General features: G+C 47.1%; 2 protein-coding genes across 3 annotated transcripts; one reads left to right on the plus strand and one right to left on the minus strand.

Moving 5' to 3' along the window:
• Positions 1–286: 286 nt before the first annotated feature.
• On the minus strand, positions 287–5,698 carry LOC115040862 (isocitrate dehydrogenase [NAD] subunit alpha, mitochondrial-like). Of its 2 annotated transcripts, XM_029497952.1 has the most exons (11): positions 5,621–5,678; positions 4,947–5,063; positions 4,785–4,832; positions 2,511–2,594; positions 2,137–2,439; positions 1,870–2,003; positions 1,659–1,761; positions 1,523–1,587; positions 1,358–1,442; positions 1,084–1,236; positions 287–834 (listed from the first exon to the last, which is right to left on the minus strand). In XM_029497952.1, exons 1-11 carry the CDS (start codon positions 5,645–5,647, stop codon positions 751–753), a joined length of 1,203 nt encoding a protein of 400 aa, XP_029353812.1. In that variant the 5' UTR covers positions 5,648–5,678; the 3' UTR covers positions 287–750. The 2 variants fall into 2 exon arrangements, with proteins under 2 accessions (XP_029353812.1, XP_029353813.1); XM_029497953.1 differs by lacking the exon at positions 4,947–5,063 and having other exon boundaries at positions 5,621–5,698.
• Positions 5,699–6,837: 1,139 nt separating this feature from the next.
• Positions 6,838–11,336, plus strand: LOC115041063 (calcium and integrin-binding family member 2-like). Its single transcript, XM_029498350.1, has 6 exons — positions 6,838–6,990; positions 7,287–7,321; positions 7,617–7,728; positions 7,911–8,058; positions 8,131–8,326; positions 9,730–11,336. Exons 1-6 carry the CDS (start codon positions 6,940–6,942, stop codon positions 9,803–9,805), a joined length of 618 nt encoding a protein of 205 aa, XP_029354210.1. The 5' UTR covers positions 6,838–6,939; the 3' UTR covers positions 9,806–11,336.
• Positions 11,337–13,417: the final 2,081 nt, after the last annotated feature.

The following is a 13,417-nucleotide window of genomic DNA, read 5'->3' on the forward strand; positions in this document are numbered from 1 at the left end:
AAAACAATGGAGACCTGAACCAGGTGGACGTGTGGACCCCCCCGGTGTCTGTGGTCAGGACCCGGTCTTGGTCTGCTCACTGACCTGTGATCAGCTTTAGCTGTGTGATCTCACACACTCCTGTCCTGTCTGTGTGAGGACCATCCCACTCACTAACACTGATCTGGAGAGGTTTGGATGAAGGAAGAAACTCAGGGTAAGGTCAGCTCTCCATAGGTCAGAGGTCAAAGGGAGGACAGCATAAATATTTTAATGAATGTAATTTAAAATAAAGACAGAGATGGAGTTCTGGCTCTTTCTTACTTTATATAAACTTCAGTTCCAGATGTGTGAAACTGAAGAGAGCGGCAGACACAGTAACAGGAAGTAGAAATAATAAATAAAGACAATTCAGATATGATTATTTTGGACCACCGTTAAAAAAATAGCAAATATCCAAACTGTGCAGGAACACAGGCGGATGCTGATATTCTTCTTGGTATAATGATAATTAGCTCGGACTAAATCTCCACCTTGGCCATGTCAAAGTTGTGGGCATGCTTTCTCAGAATGTTCTGTGTGAAACAGATAGGAAGCTGCTGCAGAAGCGCCGCCCCCTCAACGCTGTCATTCTCATTACAGCTTCAAATAAGGATAAATACAGGTGAAAAAAACTGACCCCCCCCCAGAAGGCGGGGCTTGTGGGGTTGTGATGGAAGTGGTCCAGGTGGGTGGGACTCGGACTCCCACAACATTTCCACCTCTGCAGCTTCAGTCCAGATCTTGGACACGGCGGCAGATCTCAGCTGTAAACTCTGAACACTTGGAATTTCCTCCCAGGTCCTTCGTCAGTACCTGAGACACAGACACACTCAGTCAGGACAGTCCTGATCACTAACAGCAGCTACATTAGCATCATTAGCATGTAAAAAAATCACAGTTCACCATCATCTGGGAAACGAGGACCCAACAGGTGGATCCTTCTGGGCCCAACATTTCCCATGATTCATTTTGAACCACTTCCTGTCTTTGTGCTAAGCTAACATTTCCGCTGTGCTTCTTGTTTGTCTAAACTACATCAGGTGATTTCTCCTCAAGTCCAACCTTCTTCTCTCTGATGGTGTCAAAGCATGCTGTTTGGATCTTGTTGCCATGGTCGTGAAGGCCCATGTGACGCAGCATCATGACAGCGCTGAGCAGCAGGGCGGTGGGGTTTGCCAGGTCCATGCCAGCGATGTCTGGGGCCGTGCCGTGGACCTGCAGGACAGAAACACATGGACTGGACTTCAGCTCTCTGATCTGATGATGGTCGTTAGAATCTTCAGTTAATGATTACAATCAAAGATCAGATTTAATTGTTAATGAAAGAGAAACACACCGATTCAAAGATGGCAACTCCATTGGCCCCGATGTTCCCGCTGGGGGTGACACCGAGTCCTCCGATGAGACCGGCACACAGGTCACTGAAACACAAAGCATCAGCTTTACTCCAAGCCCCACCCCCTGATCGCCTCACACTGAGCTCGTTCTCTGTGACACTGACCTCAGAATGTCTCCATAAAGGTTTGGCATGACCAGGACGTCAAACTGAGTCGGATCCTGAACCATCTGCAAGACATGAACCTCAGTGAACTGTGGTCTAGGGGGGACCACATCAAAACCAGGACTCAGGGACTCACATTGAGACACACAGTGTCCAGGTACATCTCAGTGAACTTGATGTCTTTGTAGGTTTCAGCAACCTCACGGCATTTTCTCAGGAACAGTCCATCTGACATCCGCCTGTGGGGGAGAGTGTAACAGGAAGTGAAATCTACTCTCCATTAACACACTGATCATGTCAGAGTCCTAGCTCCCCAAGACTGGAGACTGGATGCAGGTCAGACTCACATGATGTTGGCTTTGTGGACGGCAGTTACACTGGCCCTCTGATTATTTCTGGCGTACTCGAAGGCGTATTCGGCAATGCGTCTGCTGGCCTCCTCTGTGATCAGCTTGATGCTCTGAACAACACCATCCACGATCTGCAACAGCAACATGAGGAAAATGTCTCAGATACACCCAGACCAGGATCAGGGTTCCTAATCTGCGAGGAGGTCTGGCTCATCTCCCATTTTGATTTCATGGATCTTTATACTAAGCCTCTGGTCCACGCACCACGTGTTCGATGCCACTGTACTCGCCCTCTGTGTTCTCTCGGATGGTGACCAAGTTGACGTCTGTGTATGGAGTCTGGTAGCCCTCAATGGAGACACAGGGACGCACGTTGGCGTAGAGGTCAAAGGTCTTCCTGAGCAGCAGGTTCATGGAGGGGTGACCTGCAGCGATGGGCGTCTTCAAGGGTCCTTTCAGGCCGATCTTGCTCCTGTCCATTGACTCTTTAGCATCAGGAGGGATCATCCACCTCCCACCGGGTCCTTTGATGGCTGTAACATTCCTCTCCTCCCATCTGATCGGAGCCTGTTGGACACAAAAAGGGCTGAGTTTCTACAGATGCACAGAGAAGGAGCAGCTCATTCCTCTGGACTCACATTGGCAGCCTCAAAGATCTTCATGACAGCGGTGGAGATCTCAGGTCCGATCCCGTCACCGGGGATCAGTGTGACTGTCTGCATCTGTGGACGGAGACGATGTCACAAACATCAGACAGTACAAACCAGGACTTCATCAAACACCTGATCAAGTTTATAAGAGACCCAGGTCTGGGAAGTGTTTAGTCATCATGGCAACTGCCTGGTCTGAATGCATTCTAAGTTTGATGTAAGACCAGGTCCAGGTCCAGAATTTGACTTTGTTGTCTGCTAACAGCTTCACCCTGCATCATCAGAGCTCTGGTTGTGCTGACCTGGTTACCTGCATCTTGTGTGTGTTTTAGTGTGTGTTGGTATGTGTTAGTGTGTGTCAGAGAAACCCGATCTAATCATCTCATCAGTCTGGACGGCATGACTTTGGCTTCCAGCTCCACTGTAAGAAACCTTGGAGTAATTTTTGACCAGGACATGTCCTTTGTCCCTCACATAAAACAAGTTAGTCGGGCAGCTTTCTTCCACCTGAGAAACATTAGGAACATCAGAAACATCCTTTCTCAGGATGATGCAGAAAAACTAGTCCACGCATTTGTAACTTCTAGGCTGGACTACTGTCACTCATTACTATCTGGATGTCCAAACAAATCTCTAAAAGGCCTTCAGTTAATTCAGCTGCTGCACGAATATTAACAGGAAATAGGAAAAGAGATCAGATCAGAGGTGATGGCCGAGGTCGTTCATGTGGACCAGAGTTACTGTGTGCCCGGCAGGACCATAAGTGGCAACGTCACTTTAATTCGGCACATTTTGGAGCTCTCCGGCTCATTGGACATGGACACTGGTCTTATTTCCATAGACCAGGAGAAGGCTTTTGACCGGGTCGAACACCGGTACCTGTGGCAGACGCTCGGTGCTTTTGGGTTCGGCCCAGGTTTCATAGCCGGGATCCAGGTGCTGTACCGTGACGTTGCCAGCATACTGAAAATCAACGGTGGTCTGGCTGCACCTTTCTCAGTCCAAAGGGGGGTGAGGCAGGGGTGTCCTCTGTCAGGGATGCTTTACTCCCTGGCCATAGAGCCCCTGCTACACAGGCTGAGGGGGGGGCTGGGGGGAGTGGCCTTCCCTGGATGTCCCGCAGCAGTCAAGCTGTCAACATACGCTGAAGACCTGATCGTGGTTTTAAATACACAGAAGACATTTGTGTTTTAGAGGAGAACGTGGCCCTCTTTAACAAACTGTCTTTGGGGGGGGCTGTGTTGGGGGACGGGAGGGTTAAAGTACCTGGGGGTGTTTTTAGGTGACAAACTGTTTTTAAAAAAGAACCGGGACAGAGCCTTTGAGTCCACACAGAGGGACGCAGCGCGCCTGGCAGCCGCTCTGGGACGGAGGTCGGAGCGGATCCTGGGCAGGCTGCTGGACCACTGGAGGGGCTCTCTGACCCCACATGAGCTCCTCCTGCTGATGGACCACAGCACTGGCGTGACAACACCATGTCCTGATGATCCCTTCCCCTCCCTCAGTGTCCCTCCCAGGTGGTCTGTTGGGGGTCAAAGTTCAGGCAGCCAGTAGTTGGGTGAGGCCAGCAGTAAAGTCCTGTCAGTGTTGATGGTGGAGTGCCTGAACAGGAAGAAGCTGCAGAGAGCCGACTCCCCCTGGAGAGCTCACCTGGGCCTCGGTGAGGAGGTCCGGCCTGAGTGGAGGAGCCTCTACAAACCTCCACTCACCAAAAAGGTGGCCGACCTCCAATGGAGACTCCTCCACGGGATCCTGGCAGTGAACGTCCTTCGTCTCCATCCTCGACCCAGCTGTGTCCAACATGGAGGACAGTGTGGACACTGACCTGGTCCTCCTGTTCAGCAGGATGGTTAAAGCCAGAGTGATGGTTGATTTTAAATATTACAGAGATGCAGGACCTGGACCAGTTCAGGGAGATCTGGACTCCAGGTCCGGTCCTCTGCTCGGTGCAGGAGGACCAGAGTGTTTACATTGATAAGTGACTGAAACCTGTGTCTAAACCTGTCTCTGAAAATAAGTGAAATAAAGTTGCGTTAAAAGTCAAGTCTCTCCCACCTACCCCCCCCCAGCCTGGTTCTGCTCGAGGTTTCTGCCTCTTTAAGGAAGTTTTTCCTGCTCATCAGGGGATCTGTTGGTCTCTTTAAATCAGTTTATCAAGACTTTGGTCCAGACCTGCTCTGTAAATTTGTTATGATTTGGCGCTATACAAATAACCCTGATTTGATTTGATTAGTGTGTATTGGTGTCGGTGTGTATTCTCACCCCTCTGGAAAAGGAAGCTGAAGACAGAGCAGGTCTCCTCACCGCCAACTGGAGGAGATAACATGAAGGTCACTTCAGCAAACACACAGACAGAATTCACTTCAGGAACTGAAATCCTAATCAACATGTGGACTGATGTAACTTCCTGAAAACACTTCACACCTCTTCTGAGTCTCTGCACAGCTGAAAGACTGATCTTGGAAGGTACAGCAGTGAGGTCTGAGGAGAACGGGGACCAGGACAGAGACATGGTTCTGGTGTGTGGTTCCTGATGATGACCTTCACATTGACATGAATTGGCCATTCAGACTTTAATTTATTCCTCTAACAGACATAATGAGTCTTATTTGTGTAACATTTTGATTTATTCTCCGACTTTTATTTGTGCTGCTTATCTCAGGGGACTTCTGCCAATTCCTGCTGAGGATTATTTAAAATAACTCAGACTTTATTGAAGATCTCGGCGCAGTGACACTCGGCTGGTTCCGGAACTTTTCCAGGATTTTTACGGTTTTTAGAATTTGACCAAAACGCAAAGAAACGTTACAGTGTTTCGAGACCCTCCGTCAGGGATCCGCAGCGGGGCCGAGAGCCGGACTGGGAACATCTAGCTCCGGTTCTAACGGTCCCAGACTACCGAGGATAAAGTTCCGGAGTCCGGCCGTCACCTGAAGGACACACATGAGCAGCTAACAGGCTAACAGGCTAACGGCAGCCGAGAAAACAGACAGACACACAATGACGGCAACACTTCAGCTCACACACGCACAACACAACACACACATGTGACACGGATTGCAAAGACACGTTAAAGCATTTAACGCCGTTTTTCTCACCATTGACCTCAACACGTTACCGGCCATTCTGCTCTCCGGGACAAAGATCGTCGGTAAAGCAGCGCGCACTCTGACGACACTACGTCACCACAACCAGGAAGTGCAGATAGAGTAGGAGTTGTTGTCATCATCGTGTCTGATCATATTTTACTATTATTACATGAAGAAGTTATGAGAGAGGTTCAGTTCACTTTCTGTAAACCGGTGACCTGATCATTTTACTATAAAACTATCAATAGTTTGTTCAGTTGAATCTGAGTTTTAAATAAGTATAAAATATGTGACAAGCTTCTCTACACTCTGAAATGTTGTAGCAGGAAGAATTTCAGTGAAGTGCTTTCGTTTTGTATTGAAATACACTTGTGTACATTTACAAATCATTTTTTTTATTAAAGTTACATTTGCCAATAAATTATTTGTTTAAAATTTAGCTTTGTTTATTTTTTTATTTGAAAACTTCCACATATCAAATAGATTAATTTTATCCCACGGTACTCTGACTAATGCTTTAGTTCGACTTTCGGGGGGGCTTTATAGTGACACATGAATGTGACAATAGACGATCTTTGGTGCAGAGGCGAAGTGAGTGACGCCATCGACGGTCGGGTGACGTCAGTGCAGCGGCCATTTTCCAGGTTGCCAGATTTGAAGATTTGAGGATGTTTTGATAACCAGCTGCTGTTGATGCTTCACGGCAGAACTGCAGCAGAAAAACCCAACTCTGACTCTAAAATTAACAGCATGTCCGCCAACACACCATCTACACTTGTGTCTTCAAAGGTGCTTCTTGATAAAATTATTATTAGTATTATTATTACTATTGGATTGGTTATTTCTGTTGTGATTTATGTTTTTTTAGTAAAAAAAAACAAACAAACATGTTAGTAAAATCCATTAAACACAGTTCAGGGTCCAGATATGTCCATCACAGGTGACTGAGGACTGCACTTAGTGTTTAGTCCATCATTCATTTTATTTTGAAAACTTCTTCTGTAGCGTTTTAGTCCATAAACTGAATGATTAAATTATGATTTAGCAACGTGGTTCCCGACTTTACGTCTGTTTATTTTGAACTCAGATGGACTTCAGATGATCTTCAGATTCAGACCTCCATCACATCTCCACCCAGACACACGTGAACGTCTCTCCTCCCAACTCCGTAATTTCCGAGCGGTGCCTGAAGGCAGCAGGCTGCTCCCTGCACCGCCTCCTCCAAATCCACTGCAGCTCCGCGGAGATCAGCAGGAGAACCAGATCAGGACTGTGGCGCCTCGGACCGGATCATGTGGTCCTAGAATCCGGACTGTGATGGGAGCAAGATGGGAAACAAACAGACAACCTTCACCGAAGAGCAGCTGGAGGCGTTTCAGGTGAGTCCGCCTCAGACCGCATCAGGAGCCGCCATCAGGAGCCCAGATACAATCAGTCAAGATCAGCCGAGATGACCAGAACAGAACAGAATAGACCAGAACAGAAAACACCATTGTGGAGCAGATGTTAGTAGAGTGTCTCTCCTGCTGCTGATTGGCTGAGCTCTGGCCTCACTTCCTGTTGTCCTGCTGACTGGTGGTGTGACATCAGACCCTTCCTGAACATCAGCAGCTCTGACTGTCTGACTCATCACCTGTTCTCATCATCACTCACCTGTTTGTTTGTTTACTTACAGGACTGCACCTTCTTCACCAGGAAAGAAATCCTGAGGTGAGTTGGACTTTCATTAGCTTCATCATCTCTGACCTCTGACCTTAGTTATTAATTTTTACTGAGGACACTAAATGTCCAAATAAACTACAAAACTAAGTCACAGGAAGAAATGAACGGTCCTCTTCCTGTAGGGGGTCCTGGTTCTGGTCCAGGCCTGCGGTGAGATGATTTATGCTGCTGGGTAATTGTCCCTGCGGATGGGCGAGGACACAAAGACAGAAGGTCAAAGGTTAAATGTGAGAGAATGTCCCCCATCCTCATTCTGGTCCTCTGGTCTTCTGGTCTGTTCTAGGTTACATGGTCGATACCGTGAGCTGGCTCCTCACCTGGTTCCTCTGGACTTCACCAACTGTCCTGACATCAGAGTCCCCCCGTCCCTCATTGTCTCCATGCCGGAGCTCAAGGTACAGACGCCAACACGGTTCCCTGCTCCCTCATCCTCAAGAGCGACACACAAGCTAACACTGCTGCTCAGCTAGCATCTCTTGCACCTGCATTTATTTGACCTTTGACCTTTCAGTCTCACTGAACTCTGTTGAAATGATAGAATGTCAGAGTCTTTGTGCTACGTCGTGTGTCCCGGCAGGAGAACCCGTTCAGAGACCAGATTGTGGAGACCTTCTCTGAGGATGGACGGGGGAACCTGAGCTTCAACGACTTTGTGGACATGTTTTCTGCTCTGTGTGAAACTTCACCTCGAGAGCTCAAGACCATCTACGCCTTCAAGATCTACGGTAAGACCCTTTCTGTCCATTATGTCGGCGCTGCTGGTCTCAGGGTTCTGACCGCTTCGGGTTCTGGTCCAGACTTTAACAGGGACAACTTCATCTGCAAGGATGACCTGGAGAAGACTCTGAACAAGCTGACCAAAGGAGAGCTGACTCCAGAGGAGGTCACTCTGGTCTGTGACAAAGCCATTGAGGAAGCCGACCTGGACGGGGACAACAAATTGTCCTTTGCTGACTTTGAGAACATGATCTCCAAAGCTCCAGACTTCCTGAGGTACAGTCCATCTTTCTCAGCAGATTCTGTTTTCAAGTCCAGGACCTGAACCAGTCTGCGGAAACCCCTCAAGCTTTTTACTTCAGCTTTACTGAAGTATTTTTTTCTCCTTAACTGAGGGAGTTGAGCTCAAGGAAACATCAGCTGGTCTTTAGAGCTTTGTTTCTTCCCTGATGGTTCTTTATTTTTGTCCTCCTTAAACTACAGAACCTATCTATCAGCTGCACCTATTGGCTCCGGTGAGTGATGTCACAGCCAATCAGAGGGTCTCTGGATCAGTCCTGTTTGTTTCTGAGTTTATTCTGTTGACAGAATAAAGACAATCAGATATTTGGAGCTGATTCACATTTACAGCATTGACCTTCTACTGTTTCCATGGAGACATTGGGCTAACCCTAACCTTCATGGTCAGTGTCTCAGTTAAACTCAGAGATAAAGCAGTGCAGCTTCATCAAAATCGTTTTTCCTGTTGATGACCCGTTTCATTCCAGCGCCAGCGGCTTAGCAAGAGGGAGGGCGTGGTTTATCAGCCATTAATCTGTCTGTCACATTAGAGCCACCACACCACAGATTAGGTGGAAAATGAGGCCTGGGGTCCTTGTTTCCGTGGCAACCAGGTGAGATAAAGTTTAATAGGAGAGTGTGCTGATGGAGCTGGACTGAGGACTCGTGCTGATCCAGCAATCTGTAATAAACCGACCTTCATGAAGGTGGAACAGTCACTAAGAAAGGAATTAGATTACTAACTCAGCATTAACAACGACCACAGACTGGACCTGCATTCTAGCCGGTGACAAGAAGAAGCAGTCACATTGTGCTGAAGTCTTTGGGAAAATGTCCCTCCTCCTCCTTTATATTGAAGTTTATGGGAAAATGTCCCCTCTCCTCCTCAGTAAACATTTTCCTGACGAGTTAGGGGGGAGGGAGGGAGGGGTTAGGGGGTGGGGCTACTGTGTGACTGACAGACTGGACCACCCAATTAGGATAGATGACAGAGCAGGTCAGCTCCACCTTCTTCTCCAAAGATGGTTTCTACTGGTTTATAAAAACAAGATGGCAGATGGACTAATTGAAAAATGGAGGCTTCAGCTCAGACTGATGGTGATGTCGGGGGACGACAGTTGTTATTACCTCAACTCATAACATCCAGCGACTCCGCCCCCTCACAGGCACATAAAAACAGGAAGTGGCCATGTCATTAGTTTTCAAGAAGGTCATCAAATCAAACAAGAAGTGTGGGTTTTCATCTTCATCACTCTGATGAGTCAGTGATATTATCATGTGACCTGATGAACTCATGAATTCTGTTTTCTGTCTGCAGTAACTTCCACATACGAATATGAGGTGCAGCTGAGATTCTGCAGAAGGAGGGTTGTCTCATTTTGACGCCGTTTTCTCTCCAGACTCTGGACCTGGACCTGGATCTGGAGCAAGTCGACTCAGTGCCTGTCCTTTCTATCACCTGTGGAGGGAAGCTAAGACCTGACACAGAGTCTGGTCTGGACTCTCGAAGCCCAGGTGAATCCTGCCGACTCTGATCCTCAACAACAGATAGCGGAGCCTTTTTAGAGCGAAGGTTGTTTGTGCATGAAACCTTCCTCTTTAATGAACCCTGAAGGTTTGGAGAAGGACTGGAGAGCCTCTCTGCACCAGGTCTGTCTCCTCAGGGACTCGTGGAGACTCCATGATGATGACACTGCAGAGGAAACAGAGCAGGGCTTTTCTGACTTCAGTGCTTTGCAGAGAGTCCAGATCTACGGACTGGACTGTGGGCTGGATTCTGGACTGGGCTCTTTTTCCAAAGCACATATTCAAAGGGCAAAACAGTGAAGAGCTATGCAATCTTTCTTCATGAAGTGCATGTTGTTGTTTGTTGCTTCCAGCTGTGTGACTTTCTACATTGGCTTAGTGACGCATTCTGGTGCATAATGACAATCATAGTAACCTGCAGTCATGGAAGGGCTCCGTCATCTCACCTGTAAACACCTCACCTGTAAACTTTGGCTTTGATAATGTTGATATGACAGCTGTCACTCATTGAAGACCAAACCTTTTCTGGCTCCAGTCAAATAAAAGACTTCCTGTCTGAGCTCAGAGACCTGAATGATCCCGATCACACAACGTCCACAAACCAGCCAACAATATGAACAATAACAACAGAGCAGACATCAGAAAACACACACACACAGACTATTTACCTGCTGGACCTGCTGGATTTATTGGAGCTGCCAAGTCCTCAGAGGGAGGGGCCACCTTTAAAACCACTGCACACGCCTTACACACATTTTGTGTCTCTGGTTAGCTGCCCATTCTGAGGTGTCCCTCCTTGCTCAGGAGCCTTCAGAAGAACGTGGACCCCACCGTAGACAAAGACCCTGAGGGGCAGAGCTCCAGACCATAGTCACAAATATGCACATAACTATAATCAGCTAGTCTGCTGATTACACAGATTCTGTGACACACACACTGAGATGCTCAGCATCATAAAAGACGATAATTTTGATAAAATAATAAATGACATTAAATATAAAAAAAATCACCAGCAGAGTTGACAGTCTGGTGGTCTGGTGGTCTGAGGTCCAGACCTTGGTGCTTGTCCCTCAGACCAGCAGTGGGGACAGATTGATGTCCTCAGTCTGTCCCTTGGTCTTTGGTCAGCTCCAGTTTCACATTAATCTAATCTGAGCCACTTCACTCTGCTCTCAGTGTTTATATATAGACCCAGGAAACCTGAGTCCAGGATCCTTCTGGAGCAGCTGCTGGGCTCACCTGGACCTGCAAGCCTCTGTTGCCCCTCTGCCAAGAGGAGGTGTGTGTTTCCTGTCTTGTTGTATAGTCTGTTGTGTTGCTGTATTGGTCCAGAGGGACCTTTGACCCCCCAGTTCACAGTTTGTTGTGTTACACTTCCACCTCTTGGTAGAAGATGGAACTGCATCAACTCCAGAAGGTGGTGCTTCCTTATTGTATGATTAAAAAAAATGGATAAAAAAAAACTAAAGCAATGAAATAACAACAATAAACAATATAAATAACTATGATAACCTATATAAATTCTAAATGAAGTAACTGTAGTAACTGTTATTAATTAGCTTAATTAATTAGAGCTCTTCGGTGAACTTAGCCTCTGTGATTCAACATGTATGTTGTGTTTTACTGTGAAGGGATTTCTTTGTACAGTAAGATCAGAATCAGACTGGAAGCTTTGCACTTTGACCTCTGCAGAAGGGTCTCTGCAGGCCCTTATGGTTCCATGGTGTAATAGTTAGCACTCTGTACTCTGAATCCAGCAATCTGAGTTCAAGTCTCGGTGGAACCTGAAGCTTTTAATGGGATCTAAAGCTGATTGTTGCTGGGACTGAATTTTTTTACGTTCAACAGACATCTGGAGCACAACGCTGATAGCATTTCAGGTGATCTGTCTGCGGCCTCAGAGCCAACCACCGACAGCTGATGTAACAAGTTGGGTGGAGCAGAAATGAGAGACTGAAACAGCGCTGACAGTCAAAGGCGTTTGGAGTGACGTGGGGCCTCTTTGTTCCTGACGAACTGGGTGAAGCTCAGAGTCCGGTCCATTAACACTCATTACCTTTGGCAGCAGGTCGGTCCGTTTCTGCTGCTGCTCTGACCCCACAGCTGTGTTAGCCTAGCTTAGTATAAAGCTAAAGGGGCTCCATCAAAAATCTTTCTTCGATATCATGAGTTTGAGAACCAGGATCTCATCACCTGGTTGGTTAATGTCCAGGTCACAGTGAAAACGTCAGACTGCTCCTTTAGACTCAGCACAGTTTTACAAGAACCTTGAAATGTTGTCAGTGTTTTCAGCGCTGGTGGAACAGGTCAAATAAGGCGAAGTTGGGGGTGTTCACTGGGGGGGGGGGGGCAATAAATGAAAGTGATCTGTGGGGATTTGTGTTCTTGTGGCTGAATGTGAGTGAAAGTTAAACTCAGTGACTCTGAGAGCCAGCTGGGATCCAACAGAGTCCAAACAATGACAGTTATTTCCATCAGTTGGCTGAGAGGGGCCGGGTGAGAGGGGGGGGGGGGGGGGGTACTGGTTACAACACATATTTTCATCAGGGAGAACAATTTGGACTCGTCCTCTCTCTGTCCTGATGGAATCGACAGAGTAAACGCTCTCTCTCTCACACACACACACACACACACACACACAGTCTCTCCTTGTGTGTTTCTCTAACTGAATTGTTTGTGTGGTCATCTTGATGTTCTTACATGAAATCACACTTTCTCAACCTTCTCTTTTTTTCTGTGACCAATAAAAAAAAAGATTTTGGGGAAGGAGGGCGGTATGGTGGATTGGTGGTGAGCAAGAAGATTCTGTGTTTGATGATAATGAGAAAAATTAGGAAAATCAGAAACATCCTTTCTCAGGATGATGCAGAAAAACTGCTCCATGCATTTGTAACTTCTAGGCTGGATTACTGTCACTCATTACTATCTGGATGTCCAAACAAATCTCTAAAAGGCCTTCAGTTGATTCAGAACACTGCTGCACGAATATTAACAGGAACTAGGAAAAGAGATCACATCTCTCCTGTTAGCTGCTCTTCATTGGCTGCCAGTAAAATATAGAGTAGAATTCAAACTCCTTCTTTTAACATATAAAGCTCTTAATGGCCAAACTCCATCATATCTCAGAGAGCTCATAGTTCCTTACTGTCCTAGCAGGCCACTCCGCTCTCTAGATGGAGGTTTACTTGTGGTTCCTAGAGTCTCCAAGAGTAAATCTGGAGGCAGATGGTTCAGTTATCAGGCTCCTCTTCTATGGAACCAACTCCCAGCATCGGTCCGGGGGGCCGACTCTTTAGTAATTTTCAAGATCAGGCTTAAAACTTTCCTGTATGACAGAGCTGATAGTTAAAAAGTTAAAGTCCTCTCCTCTTTAGGTATGCTGCTATAGGCCGAGGCTGCTGGGGGAAGGACTGAGCCTCTCTCTCTCTCTCTCTCGCTCTCTGTCTCTCCCTGTCACCCTCTCTCCCTCTTTCTCTCTAACTCCCTCCTTGCATGCGCTGATAAGAACCATCCTTCTTAAAAACACACAGTTTCACCCAGTTCTAAGCATTTATACTGCAT

The sequence above is a fragment of the Echeneis naucrates genome, chromosome 3, assembly GCF_900963305.1.
Source record: "Echeneis naucrates chromosome 3, fEcheNa1.1, whole genome shotgun sequence".
Classification (NCBI taxonomy): domain Eukaryota; kingdom Metazoa; phylum Chordata; class Actinopteri; order Carangiformes; family Echeneidae; genus Echeneis; species Echeneis naucrates.